General features: G+C 57.8%; 1 protein-coding gene across 2 annotated transcripts in view; it reads left to right on the forward strand.

The window, feature by feature from the left end:
- The window catches only part of RIMBP2 (RIMS binding protein 2), a 140030-nt gene extending 130993 nt beyond the window's left edge, over positions 1 to 9037 (forward strand). Inside the window, exons 17-21 of one of the 2 annotated variants that reach the window (XM_039879221.1) lie at positions 441 to 609; positions 3813 to 3916; positions 4584 to 4655; positions 5758 to 5892; positions 7676 to 9037. In XM_039879221.1, coding sequence (XP_039735155.1) covers positions 441 to 609; positions 3813 to 3916; positions 4584 to 4655; positions 5758 to 5892; positions 7676 to 7864 — 669 coding nt within the window. In that variant the 3' untranslated portion in view covers positions 7865 to 9037. Of the gene's footprint in view, positions 1 to 440; positions 610 to 3812; positions 3917 to 4583; positions 4656 to 5757; positions 5893 to 6328 lie in introns of both variants that reach the window. The other variant, XM_039879222.1, reaches the window with a different exon arrangement.
- Positions 9038 to 13975: the final 4938 nt, after the last annotated feature.

Below are 13975 nucleotides of genomic sequence, written 5' to 3' on the forward strand. Positions count from 1 at the left end.
CGGCGACAGGCCCGGCGGAAGCGGTTGTCCCATCGCCGTCCGCTCCCGCAGCGAGGGCGCACAAAGGGCGTCGGTGTCCACCCCGCGGCCACGACACGGGGCCCTGTCAGTCCAGATGCCTGACTTCTGGAACACCCGGCTCGGGGCGCCGTCTTCCCGCGGAGGGAGCCGTGTGCGGTGGCCGGGACCCACGTGTCCACGCGGCACTTCCATGGCGGGGGCGGGGGTCCCCCATGCACGCCTTTAGTTGTGTGAATTCAAACGCGCCCGTCGAGGCCTGGCCACACCCGCAACTCCCCGAAGGGGAGGCCCCGGCCGGGCGAACCTGGAGGAGAACCTGGCCCCTAGGGTCCGCGCGCCCGCCAGTAGGACCCCACCGTGCGCGGGTGACGCGTTTCCGAAGCAGCCAAGCACAAGGCCTCGCCTTCTTCCCGCCCCAGGTCTATGGCGACAAGGACGCGGACGGGTTCTACCGCGGGGAGACGTGCGCCCGGCTCGGCCTCATCCCCTGCAACATGGTCTCCGAAATCCAGGCCGACGACGACGAGATGATGGACCAGCTGCTCAGACAGGGCTTCCTCCCCCTGAACACGCCGGTGGAGAAGACAGGTAACAACACACCTGCCGTCCCTGGCCTGGGACAGCAGGCAGCGGCTCCGGGCGGGAGGCGCCCGCACAGGACTAAGCCGCGCCACCCAAGGGCGCCAGAGGGGTCTGCAAGTCCAGTGCCAACTTCCCTCGGGCGGAGCGCGCTCTGCGGAGCAGGCGGCACAGCCTGCGCGCGCGGACCCGGCGCCCGGACATCTGCGCAGACGCGGACGGGCCAACGAAGGCCCGCGGGCTGGGGCTTGCGGGCTGTACGCCACACAGGGAAAGACTGCGGCTTTCTGGTTCTTTGCGGGGAATGGTCACATCCCCCACATTCTTACGCTGAAATCCTGCCCCGCAAGGGGATGGCGTTGCCAGGTGGGGCCTTTAGCAGGGGGGGGAGGCCCTGAGGAGGGACCCGCAGAGCCCCGCCCCCTTCTGTCGTGTGGGGACGCAGTGTGAGGGCGCAGCGAGAAGGCAGCGTGTGCGCCCCAGGAAGCAGGCGCTCTCACCAGACAGCGAACCTTCCAGCGACATTACATTTATGATCTCTCATTTTTCCCGCGTGCAAGGAACACCTACCCTTTAAAAAGGTCCCCACTTTTTCTAAATCGCTGTAGACAGTCATGTCATTTGTATTTAAGGTTTTAATACTGGAAAACATTAGATTAACTTTGAAATTAGACTTCAAAGACAAAATTCGATGGTTCAAAGAATATGTGTAATTTTAAGGATAATCACAAAAATCAAACAAAATGTTTCCACATTTTCGGTATTAATAAACTCATTGTCTCAAGTTAAAACCCACATCTGATGGCCCGGGCTCCACCAGGCTCTTTGCCCACGTGACGCTGGCGAGACTCACTCTCTGAGGCCCCGACACCACCCTCCCCTTCCATGGCTGACCCCCTAGCCTGAGGTCAACAGTCCCCAACAAGAGGGGACCCAGAGAGCCTAGCCACCGACAGCCAGAAAGCAGTAACTTAAGTTACCAACCAGAGTCAACGTCTCTTTACTCCACTTTCCTAAATGCGGCCAAAGGAGCCACACTGAGACACCAGCGTGCCGCTCTGCCACTAGGAGTTGCCACACTTGGTGAGAGACTGGAAGCTTCTCCCCTAAGCCCGGGCGTAGGGCGTGATGTCTGCCCTCAGCGCCCCTCCCAGCCCCACGCTCCAGCCCTGGCCGGTGCACATGGGCGAGCAAGGAGCAAGTGGGACTTTTTCTAGCCACAGATGACATGAAATCTACCTAGAAAATCTCAAAGAATCTATTAAAAGCTCCTAGAACCAACGAGTGAGTTCAGCAAGGTCGATGGGCCTTGCTAAACACGCAGTCATGTATTTCCATAAGTTAGCAATGAAAAATTGAAGTTTCAATGTAAAAAGGGATCTCATTTACGATAACTCAATAAAACACGAAGTAGCATTAAATGTGACGAAACACATGTGGGACCTGTATGATGAAAACTACAAAACACTGATGAAATTAATCACGGAATTCTTGAGTAAATATATGGTTTATTGGTATCGTTAAGATGTCAAATGTCCCCAAGTTGACCCAGCGATGGCCGCAATCTCAATCCGAGTCTGAGCAGGAACGTACGTCGGGTCAGTGAGCTAAATCCAAAATTTATATGCAAGGGCAGAGGAACGAGAGCCACCAAGACGATTTTTAGAAAGAACCAAACCGGTAGATCGTAGAACCTGATTTTAAGACTCACTGTGACTTAGTCATAAATCAGCCAAGACAAGGTGGTTCTGGGCAGAGGACAGACGCACAGGTCAGTGGAACAGGACGGGGTCCAGGAGCAGCCAGCGCTTCCAGACGGTTGACTTTCGACAAAGACGAAAAGTCAGTTCAAGGGAAACCATGGTCTCTTCAGTGACGGTGCTGGACACCTGGACACCAAAAACTGAATCTCGGGCCATATTCTCACCGTATTAAAAAATTAACTCAAAATGGAACTGGCTTAAATATAAAAACCAAGACTGTAAAACTAAGAGAAAACATAGGAGAGAACTTTGTGATGACCAGGCAAAGATTTCTTTAATAAGACTCTAAAGCCGTGATGCATAAAAAAAAAAAGTGTTAGATTTCATCAGAAGCAAACATTTCTGAGCTTGGAAAGACACCATGAAGAGAAGGGACAGAGGCCCCTCAGGCTGGCGACACTCTCTGCAGTGACTCAGGAAAGGGGTTTGTGTTTATAACATTCAAATAACTCACAGCTCAGCAGGAAACCAGTGCCCCGGGGAGGCTGGGCAGACTGGAGGTGCTCCTAGGCCACAGAGGCCACCAGGGCGGTGAAGCGGCCCAGGGAAAGATGCTCATGGGGACAGGAGGCACAGCAGTGACGGCAGCAGCGACAGGCTGGCCACCCACGTGTGGGCAGCAGCATGGGCCCCGGATCCCGCCTGCCACTCTGTGAACAGCGGGGCGGGCCCTCCCACTTACCACTGCTGTCCCCCACTCGCCACGGGTGCTCACGGCAGTCATGCTGAGTAGGGACAACCCGGTGCTTTCGACCGGTAAGCGCAGGGGACGACCGTGGTGGGGACGACCGTGGTGCAGCCACACGACGGGCCGCTCACCGGCGAGAGCAGAGTCTGAAGAGTCGCATCTGAGACGCAGCGCCCGGGGGAGAAGCCCCGCGCTCACCGCTTCCTCCCGTGTGGCCCCACAGGAAAAGGCCCGGGTGCTGGGGTGGGGGGCAGCATTGGTGACCGGGCTGGAGGGGGCCATGAGGGAGCGTGAAGGGACCCGGGGCACAGAACTCGTGTGCACCGTGCTGGTCATGCGGGTTACGTGGCGTGCCAGCTGACCCAGGGATACAGTGGTCCCTGCGTGTCCCTGTCACCACCTTCAGGAAGTCCCGCTTGTAACGCCCCCCTGTGAAACTGACAAGCGGACAGCACCGCGGTCCCGTCTGGGGCGACCACTTCCTGCCAAGGCCGCGTGCGGGCACCGCAGAGGTGTGCGCACTTATTCTGGATTAAAGCAGGATGTGGTGTGTGGAGCCCAGCGACAGGCCCCAGGGTAGAAGCCTTTGCTGTCGCGGGTGCCCGAGCACGAGACCCGGTGGTGGGGGGGTGGGGGAGAGGGCAGCGGTCTCAGTCCCACTGGTCAAGTGGCCCCTGGCTCTGCCGCCATGGAGGCCGGGAGGGGCCCGCGCTTTTGCAGTGACCTCACGGCGACTTCCCCCTTCCCCGTGCTGTCGACAGAGAGGAACCGCAGAGGTGGCAGGCCGCGCCCCGTGCCCACACGCAGAGCGGTGGCCCTGTACGACTACGACCCGCGGGAGAGCTCGCCCAACATCGACGCTGAGGTACCAGCGGGGCCGCCTCGCCGCGCCACGGCCACGGCCACGGCCACGCCCGAGCTTCCCCGGGCCACGCGCGGGTCCCCGGCACACTCGGAAACTGGGAAGGTGTACCCGAGTCCTGTCACCCGGTACTGTGACAGCTGACGAGGGACCAGCGCGGGCCCCCTTCAGAGCTCAGGCCATTGTGTGCCTGACGTACGTGGGGTGCCGGTGGCCCCGGTACAGGCTCCCTGCCTTGTTCCCACATCAGATGAAACTGTTCTGCATCCGTAGTGGACACGTAGGGACACTCCGTTAACGAGTGAGGGCTTTTCGCACCTAGTGAAAGGACGTTCACAATATGGTTGTCACACTGCCGAGAGCGTCCCGAGGCCCCAGGTCTGGCTGGCCCTAAAGACACACCACCGGCAGGACCTGGCGGTGACCTCGAATTCTGGCTGGGAATCAGCCGCCATGGCAGTTTGTAAAGGGGGGCCTCGTTCTGTTTTGTCCCCAAGTCCTAAGAGGCTGCGGAGAGGCTCGTCAGCTTTGTGCGTTTCTCCCTCATTCAGTCGCGTGAGGAGGTTAATGCCAAAATAATAAGAAAAGAAAGGAAATAGGGAAATCGTGGCTGTAACAAACGTGGCTTGGGACAGGAAAATGCCCTTAACCCCGCGTTCTGTGTCTGCAGGCTGAGCTCACGTTTTGCACGGGAGACATCATCACTGTTTTTGGTGAGATTGACGAAGATGGATTTTATTACGTGAGTTTCCGAGACGCCAGGAAGCACCGTTTCCTTCACGTCTTATGTTCCGTTTTGCTTGTCTGTTCTCCCCTGGGGTCTCTACCCAGGGCCGGGACTGCTGGCTCACGTGGTGGTGCCAGTTTCCGTTCTGTGAGCCCGGCCGGGCTGTTTCTCCCACAGCGGCTGCGCCCTTTCGCACCCCACCAGCAGTGCACGAGCGCCCGGCCCCTCCACGCCATCACCGGCTCCAGTCTTAGCTTGGTTTTTGGTGGTGGCCGTCCCCGTGGAGGTCAGGCACCTTTTCGTGAGCTCGTCGGTATCTCTGTGCCTTTTTTGGACAAACACCTCCCCGAGTGCTGTGCCGTTTTGTGGTCGAGCTGCTTCGTGCTGACTTGCGGGCCCTGGCCCCCGTTCCGAGATTTCCTGGTCCCACCGCCTACTGCTGGTGTGGCCTTGGAAGTGGGGTGGGGTGTGCTAACTCTGGCTCTTTCCTCGCGGGTCAGCTCCTGCGCCTCGTGGGCAGAGATGGGCTTCCACGGCGTCTGGGGCTGGCCAGCTTTGGACTTGGTTCGGGGCACTTGTGGGGCAGGTTAGCATTGGGGGTGGGCTGACTTGCTCAGTCCCAATGCCTCGTGGCCCCAGCTGTGTGCACGCACAGGTGTGCAGTTAGTAGAAAAGTCTGGAAGGGTGTGTACCAACCTAAGCAGCAATTTCTGAGGTGTCAACGCTGTTGTCCCCATGTCATTTGACATAGTGAGAAGGCAGTCATGCATAAGGGGGGCGGCAGTCAGCACGTTCTGGCTGGGTTGGTGGCCGTAGGGACTCAGGGCTCCCAGGGCCAGGACCCACTGAACCAGACAGGAGAGCGGAGTGTCAGGAAGGGGCCTCACGCTGCGACCCGCCCAGGCCCCGCCGCGCAGTCTGAGCAGGTCTCCGGGCATGCTCCTGGTCAGGATCAGGGTGGTCTGGGGACACCAGCGTCCCTTTGGGTCCCAGCACTTCGGACCCAGGACAAGCCCACCGCGCCTGTCTGCTCTGAGCCCTGCCCCTTTAGCTGAAGCCAGGAGTGGGTTTTGGGGAAAACAGCCAGCGGCTCCGGGGCCTCACGCTGTGTTCGCAGGGGGAGCTCAACGGGCAGAAAGGCCTGGTCCCTTCGAACTTCCTGGAAGAGGTGCCTGACGACGTGGAAGTCTACCTGTCCGATGCCCCGTCCCGCCCCGCGCAGGAGCCACCGCCGCGCGCCAAGGCCAAGCGGGTAAGCGGACGCCCCCGCCCCGCCCCCTCCCGCCAGGCGGTGTCGCCTGCGGCCTGTGCTCCGAGGAGCATGTGCCCCGAGCTCTTCCTCTGTCCTCCCATGGGGGGCGTGCCTAGACATTCTTAGTGCCAGATGTTAAGTTCACGCCCCCTAACCGGCCCTTTCAAGTCTCATGACCCGCCTTCGCCCACCAGGGGGCGCCCTGCCCAGTCTGCCGCGCCTCGGCGGGTGGCCACTCCTTAGGTGCGCAGGGCGGTGGCTCCGGGGGACTCAGGCCTGTCCGCCGGGAGCCCAGGGCTCCCCAAGCTTGAGCCTCCTGGATGACTAGGTTCCATCATTAGTGTCTCATCTTTATTTTATTTCATCACTGCGAGTTTTTATATATTACATTTTTATATATATATTTTTATTTCTTTGCTCATCTGCTTGGAAACAGAAGAAGAGTGTTCATTTTACACCTTAATCAGGCAATGTAGCCTTCACGTAAGTGAGCAACTGAAGACACCTCTAAAGATGCCACCTCAGAGCCACCTTAACGGACCAATGCGCTCTGAGCACTAAGGCCACGCGGGCTGGAAAAGGAGCTATGTCCCAGAGACGGGGCCTCAGCACTAGCGTGTCGCCGGCCTCGGTTGTAAAGCAACCGAGTGGCAGTGAGGCCAGCCACCTTTCATAGCCCTTTCCTACTGTCCACAGTATGGATGTCCCAAAGGCCAGCGCGGGGACGTATGGTTCACGCAGAGCGTGTCCCGCGTCTGCTCATGGGCGGACCTGCGTATTGCATTGTTGGCCCTTCCCGGAAACAGCGCAGCCCGGTAAACACGTTTACCGCAGGGAACTTCCTTTAAGAGCGTGACCCGAGACCGAGCACACGGCAGAGGCTGCGAGGTGGCCAGAGTCGGCTCTGAGCCCGCACGTGCCGGCGTGTCTGTCCCCAGGAACTGGGCCTCCGCCCTCCGGGGGCGCCAAGCGTCTCCAGGCGCAGGCAGGCGCCCGGGCACAGGCCCAGGAAGGCCGCTGTGCTGGCACGCCAATGCAATACCGCGTCCCGCGGGGCGCTAGACGGGGCAGGCGGTGTCTTCAGGTGGCTTTGGGTGCTTGACGAGGTGTCTTCCAGAGTCAGACCTTGATTCCCAATCCAAGCAAGCTCGGGCCCTTGGCTCGTGTCATCCACCTGCTGAGTGACGGGCACTGGGAGGGTGGGGTGGGGGGTCTCGGGCAGAGCCCTGCTGCCCTCGAGCACGCGGAGCGGAGCGGACCGGAGGTGCCGTGCTCACCGCTGAGCCCGCGTGCCACCGGAGGCCACAGCCGCACGCGAAGGGGCCTTCGAGCTTGCTTCGATTGGAATGAAGGTTCACCGTAGCTTTTTCTTTCAACCGGTGTGCCATCTCCAGGGTGCCTAGCCCAGGAACGCCCTGGGCCGTCCCGGGGGTTAGGCACCGTGTGGCTTTCAGAGACCACACAGCTCCCCTTAAGAACTTCCGCTTTCGAGATAACTGAAGGGTCCTTGGCCAGTTTTACCGTCAGCCTCTTGTGTAAAGTGACTTCCCCCCTGCTTGTGGTCTTAAGAGGAAATGACTCCCTGGCTGCGTCTTGCCAAAGCAGTGGCCACCCCGCCCCGTGGGCGCAGGGACGGAGGCGGCAGGGGCCGTCTCAGGCGCTGGGTAGGGGTGCTCCCCGGGACGCCGCGCCCCTCCCTTTCCCGGTGGGACTCGGGGCGCGCGACATCACCGAGCGGGCGGTGGCGCTGGCGCACGCTAAACTGTGACACTGTGCCTACTAGGTTCCTCCCGAGGGTTCAGGGACAGCAAGGAGAGAGCCGTCCCCCACAGCCCGCCTCCACGCGGGGTCACCTGCGTCACCTGTGGGGACTGGTAGTCCTGGGAGAGGCAGGGGAGTGCCCTCCAGGAAGAAAAAGGGGCTGCTTTTCAAAGGCAAGAGGCTGCTGAAAAAGCTGGGCGCGGCGAAATGACCCCTGCGGCCGGACGCGTCCGGTCTGTGTCACTCTCTAATCCCGCACCAGGGCTCCCACGGCTCGCGTCCCCCGACAGTCCCCTCCCTGCCGCCAGTAGACACGTGCCCTTTGCACTGCCATCCACCTTAGTCCGCCCGCCCGCCTGCCCGGACACAGAGCCCCCGGCCCGCTCCCAGCCTCCGTGCCCCAGGCCTGACGGGAGGGTGGGGGGTCTCACCAACAAACGGGGGCCAGTAGCTCCGGGCAGCTCACTCCAGCCGTGAGTCCCGTCTCTGTGCATTTGTCACCTGCCCTGAAAGGAACGATTCCAGCCTTTCTCCCTTTCCAAAACGCTTGCCTCATGATGCGTCAGTCTCTTGTTGACTCTGGTCTTGACACCCCTAGCCCCACGGCCTTGATGTTCTGCCTTATAAACACACCGTGGTTCGTGCCGTCTGGTAAGCGTCAGCGTCCCCCGGCACGTGCTGGCACTCGACCCACAGACGCGGGTCCAAATCGGTGTGCACGACTGTGCGCTTTAGGGACCTGGTTTTGCGTCCTTCAGAGCGAGCCAGGTGACACAGAAAACGTTTACTTATTCAAATCACTTAAAACAGAGGACAGAAAGTAACTCGGTTTGGTCAAATGCCACCGCTCCAACCTTCCAGAAAGCTGGTGACACTCATTGCTTTTAGCGTTACATTTTGTAGCGTGTGGATTTCTGTTATTTCATTATTTGTCAAAATGCCATACACAACTACTCAACACGAACAGCGCACACGAAAAACAATCCACGTAATGCGTAAGCCACACCAAAACATCCCAAATTTAAGTCTGTTAAAATGAATCCATAGACCTTCCTCATTGGCACTTGAACAAAAGACGTACAAAGTTGCTGGCAGATGTCTTTGACAGTTACTATTTTGTAATTCTTGTCCACTTGTAAATTGTTTTTACTCTTTATACATACTTTCCAGACTGCCTTTCTTTTGTAATTTATGGAAGGTTTGTAAACGAATGACAGAGCTTTCCCGTGTCTTGGAAACCTGCTGTGAAGTGTGCTCTAACAGTATGTGATGCGTAGACGCATCGGAGGAGACGCCTCGGTGCGTGTCAGTGCTGCGTGGGCGCGCGCATGTGTACAGTCGGTGTGAAACGTTTTATAGAAATAAAGTTTGTTATTTTCCATAATGCCGGCTACGCTGTGTCTGTGTGTGACACTGGCAGAGCAGCACAGCCAAACCCGTCCTGGACGCGCGGGAGAGCCCCACAGCCACTCTCTCCAGAGCTCCTTTCTCTGAAATAGTTCCAACCTCTGCTGGAAGTCCCCTACAAAATGCTGTCCCTGGGCATTGTCGGCGACAACCCACTCGGGGGCAAAAAAAAAAAAGGTAATTAGCACCAAGTCAGTATTTCTTGTGCATGAGAAATACGTATAACGAAGACTTCAAAAGTGAAATCGAACCATATTTGTAATGTTTTCCTTGGGCAACATTAGAACTCAAACGATACGAATAGAGAACTCTACCAATTAAACACAAGAAAACGCAACTTAACGTCTCAAACCTAAGAGCTTTTCCTAAAGGCCTTACTTATTTTAAAGTTGCCCAAATAATAAGGTTTAGTCTAATAAGAGGTAAAAGCAACGTGTTTTTGGCAAGATGAAACATGACTCCAGCGCGTAAGGCGTGAAGCTGTCACGAGGGTGTGAGCAGTGCCACCACGCCACCGGCCACGTCACGTCCTCTCACCCGAGGCACTGGCAGGTGCAGGCTGAGGACGGGGGAGCACGGCTTGATCTCGTGTGTGCGATCGAAAACCCTCGAACGCACACAGGCCGGGCAGGAAGGCGGGGGCGGGGGCACGGGCACGGGGGGATGGCGGTCAAAGGCACAGAGTTTTACTTATGCAGGGGGGACGAGTTCCGGAGCGTAAACGTACCATAAAAAACAAAAAACAAACAAAGACTGATGCTAGATCAAACTCATTGCAGTGTAAAGAAACACCGATGTGACATGTCAGTCTACACAAGAGCATGAATGCGCTCAATGCCACACACTTAACAATGACCTAACTAGTAAGTTTCATATGACACATACTGTACAATGAAAAATAAACTTATCACAATTTCTCCAAAAAAAATAAAAATAAAAAAATAAGTCAAAGTAACCAGGACTAATGTATCTCTAAATCTTTTGAAAATATTTACAAATTTCCCAACAAAGCCCAAAGCAACGAGCTAGACTTCGCTTTGGTGAAGACTACCAAACATTTAAGGACTGCACGCAATGCCTGCTGTGTACAAATTCATCCAGACAAGAGAAGAAAAATGCCCAAACCTCTGGCCAGCATTGTCCTGACACCAAACCAGACAAAGACACCACAGGAAACTACAGATCGACAACATCATAAATGGAGATTTAAAAAAAAAAATCCTTAACAGAACAATAGCAGATTGAATCCAACTATGGCTCATCCCAGGAATGAAGGTTGGTTTAACATTCTGAACAAAACAAAACAATGTACTTTACTGTATTAACAGAACAAAGCAAAGACATATCTGATCATTTCAACAGATATAAAATTCAATTCCCAATGTCTCGACTTGGGAGAGTCAACAGCCAACAGCATCCTGAGTGGTGGTGACTGATCATCACTTCCCCTCTCCCCTCAAAAGCAGCGCAGGACGTCTGACGACTTGCGCTCGGCAGCGCCGGAGCTCCCGGCCAGCACGAGGAAGGACGAGGGGAGTCGTGCCCTCTGGGGAGGAAGGACTGAAACAGTCTCTGCGGAACTAGTAAGTCGGTTTGGCAAGGTGACAGGGTACAGGGTCGACATATAAAACCGACTATTTCTACAAACCAGGAGGGAACAATGAGAAAAATTAAAATATAGATATAAATGACATAATAATATAACGTGTAATTGGTCATATTAACATCAAAAACATGAAATAGGGACAAATTTAACAAAACAAGTGGAAGACCTGTACACTGAAAAACATAACTGCTTAGAGACCACAAAAACGCGCTCTGCACGGTGGGCGAGGCACAGGAGTATACACACTCATCGAAACACCAAACGATTCATTTGCATGTGTTACACCTCAATAAAGATGATTTGAAACAATGAAAAGCAAGGCCTACGAGGAATGGGTGAGGGACTGGAAGGGGGGTGTGCAGAAAGGTGTGAGGGCCCCCGGTCCCCAGCGTCCTAGGCCCCGGGCCCGTGGCGGGGCTGGAAGCATGCGAGTTGCAAGGCGGGTGCTGCTGGCCCAGATGCCGCCCTGTGCGGGCTCCGTCCCCACGGGCCCCAGGACCAGGAGTGCGGTGCCTGCCTGTGCTCCGGCCACCTGCCCATGCCACAGTGGAGGCCATGAAGCCCCCCGACCCCCCACCAAAGGGCTCCTCCCTGCCACCCCTGGCCCCACCCTTGCACTGACCTCGGCTGGGGGGGGGCAGGGAGAACGGGCAGCATGGCCTGGGCGGGAGTTTGCTGGAAGGAGGAGAGAAACTGAACTGTAGCAGGACACGGAGGGACATGGGGCCTGCGAGGCCTCATTTTTAGGATGGAAATGTAACACCAGGTTTGAGGCCACTAGAAATGACTGAGGGACGGGAAACTCGGACATGGAGCAGGGAGAGAGCCACGACCTGGGTGAGGCCCAGGCGCAGGGGGCGGGGGTGGGGTGGGGGTGGACGCGTGACCACAGGGCTGCTGGGTCCCTATAGGTTCCTGACTTCTCACGACGGCTGGAGCTTCCAGCACAGGGCACGGCTGGGTTCTGAGCTGCCGAGGAAGGGAGAAGGTGCCGGGCAGAGTGGGCCGGCCTGGGAGCTGGCGGTCAGCGAATGGCGGGCGCGGCTGGCGCGCCCGAGCCAGACCTGGAGCCGAGTCCTGCCACCCTCGGGAGGGTCCGAGTGGTCCCCGGAGGGCAACGCTGGGGCTGCGGCGGCTTCTGGAAGCACCAGTGAAGAACAGGAAGACACCTCCAGACCCAGATGGTGTGGGGGACGGGGTGCCGAGGTGGGAGGCGTCCTGGGAGAAAGCTAGGGGGTGAGCAAGATAGTCAAGGACCATGTCAAATGAAGAGTGACTGTCCATGCCCTTGGGTTCCAGGGGACAGACACTGCAGAAGGTCTGGGAAGGGGAGAGGTGTGTTGGGAAAGGCCTGAGACCTGAAGAAGGGTCTGAGACGTGACGGTGACGTGGAGCCCCACGCTGAGACCTCAGGGACCAGAGCACGCACATTGGGGCGGGGGCTGTGAAGACGGGACGCCTCCCCCTTGAGCTCCTCTGGCGGCAGCACAGACCCCAAGAGGGGCAGTGTCACCCGCAGCGGAGGCTCTGCCATCATCTGGCCGACCGAGGGCCCACCCTGCCATACCGTGCACAGGCTCCACGCTGACTCGGTCCCTTGAAATTGGACAATTCCTCTATTTTTACCCCAGATTTTTAAATGACTTAACCAGGGTGGAGTAACGACACAAACAGAACTAAGCCTCGACTAATGGCGATACCCGTCACGCGAACAGGACGAAACCTTAAAAAGGGACGAATATCTGTGACTTCACCTCACAGCCTCAGGCTGAAGTGCTGAGTCCAGCTCGGGCAGCGGACGCCTCGTGTGAACAGAAATTCCTGAACGAGAAAACTTCCAGTCTCGGAGCCAGCGAGTTCCAGGGAGCAGCACGCGAAACCCTCAAGAGAGAGCTCCGGCCGGGGGTGGGGGGAATTCGGGGGCCATCGAGGGAAAAAACCTGCAGACTCAGGAAGAAGTCAGACTTCCGTCCGTGCCCCTCTCGGGGTCCCGGGCCACAGGGTTCAGGCAGGGAGGAGCTGGCACTTCGGTGTCTGCTCGGCCCTCGGGCTGGGCTGCGGCGGGTCCCCTCCCAGTCAGCGCGCTGCCGTGCCCGTCTCTGCAGGGATGGGTGGAGGCGCCACTTCTGAAAGCTGACTGGCCCTCAACGGGCCGAGTGGACACGCACCGAGCTTCCCCGCCCGCCCCTGCCCTCACGGGGAGCTGCTCAGCACCGGTGGCCAGGCACGCCCAGCCGCCAGGTACAGGACACAATGCCTGATGGCCGGGGCTTTGCCACAGCCCCTGGGGAGGTGTGTCTTCCCACAGGGGGCGCTGAGACCCTGTCGGAGCCCTGAGGCTGTCTGTCGCCCTGCTGGGGCAACCTGACAAAGGCCACACCCGGGGGCAGCAGGCCAGGCCAGGTGGCCGGTCGTTCCATTAGCTGGGCGCCACGGGCCATCTCAGCTGGCACTGGCCTAAGCCCTGGATAAACTGCCTAGCCTCCCTGGGGCAGTGCAGCCCAGTGGTCTGTGTCACTGCAGAGCAAATGAGGGGACATCCAGCAGACTGCCCGCAGGCACTGCCACCCAGGCGTGGAAAGCCCGCAGAGTGGCTCGGGCCCTCAGCGACCCGCCGGCCTTCTGCCCCGGCTGCAGTGGCGCTCTGTCCACTGCGGCTCCACAACTGCTACACTCCCCACCCCTCACGCTTTCAAAGACGATCAAGACCCCCGCTCCATGGGACGGTCTGAGACCTGCTAAGACCACCACCGTGATGACGGGGGTTAGCCTCGCCACAGGCCGCATGGCCAACGGTCCGCGCCTCAGTCAGCCTCCCGTGCCGGGGCTGCTGGACGCCCTCACGCCCTTGACGCTGCGTGACTTTTGTCCCGGACTCCGCTGGCGGCCCTCCGAAACTTCACAGTCCTCTCTTTTTCCTTCTGGTGTTTGGACATCAAAGCAGTTTAGCGACCGGGGCTAAGAGCAGGGATGATGGCGATGGCAGTTATCGGCTCAAACTAAAAGGAAACGAACGGTTTTCATTCATAATATGTTCGTAAGGCTCAACCCAAAAGGTCCTCGTTCCATAGACCGAGTTCAGTGACACCGAGGCGAGGACTTTACTGAACTCGATCGGTTCCGGTCCCAGGGGCTCGTGCAGGCTCCTCAGCGTTTGCGCTCGGTCCAGCGATGAGCACTGTTTAAAGGTGTTCTCCTGACACGCACATACTCCTTAACTTCGAGCCCGCTGCCTGCAAAATTTCCTGAAAACTACAAACACGTAAATATGAATCAATCACGACTTCCCAGCCCGCGTTCCCTCGCGAG

This window comes from Pteropus medius, unplaced genomic scaffold, assembly GCF_902729225.1.
Source record: "Pteropus medius unplaced genomic scaffold, Ma_sr-lr_union100, whole genome shotgun sequence".
Taxonomy (NCBI): Eukaryota; Metazoa; Chordata; class Mammalia; order Chiroptera; family Pteropodidae; genus Pteropus; species Pteropus medius.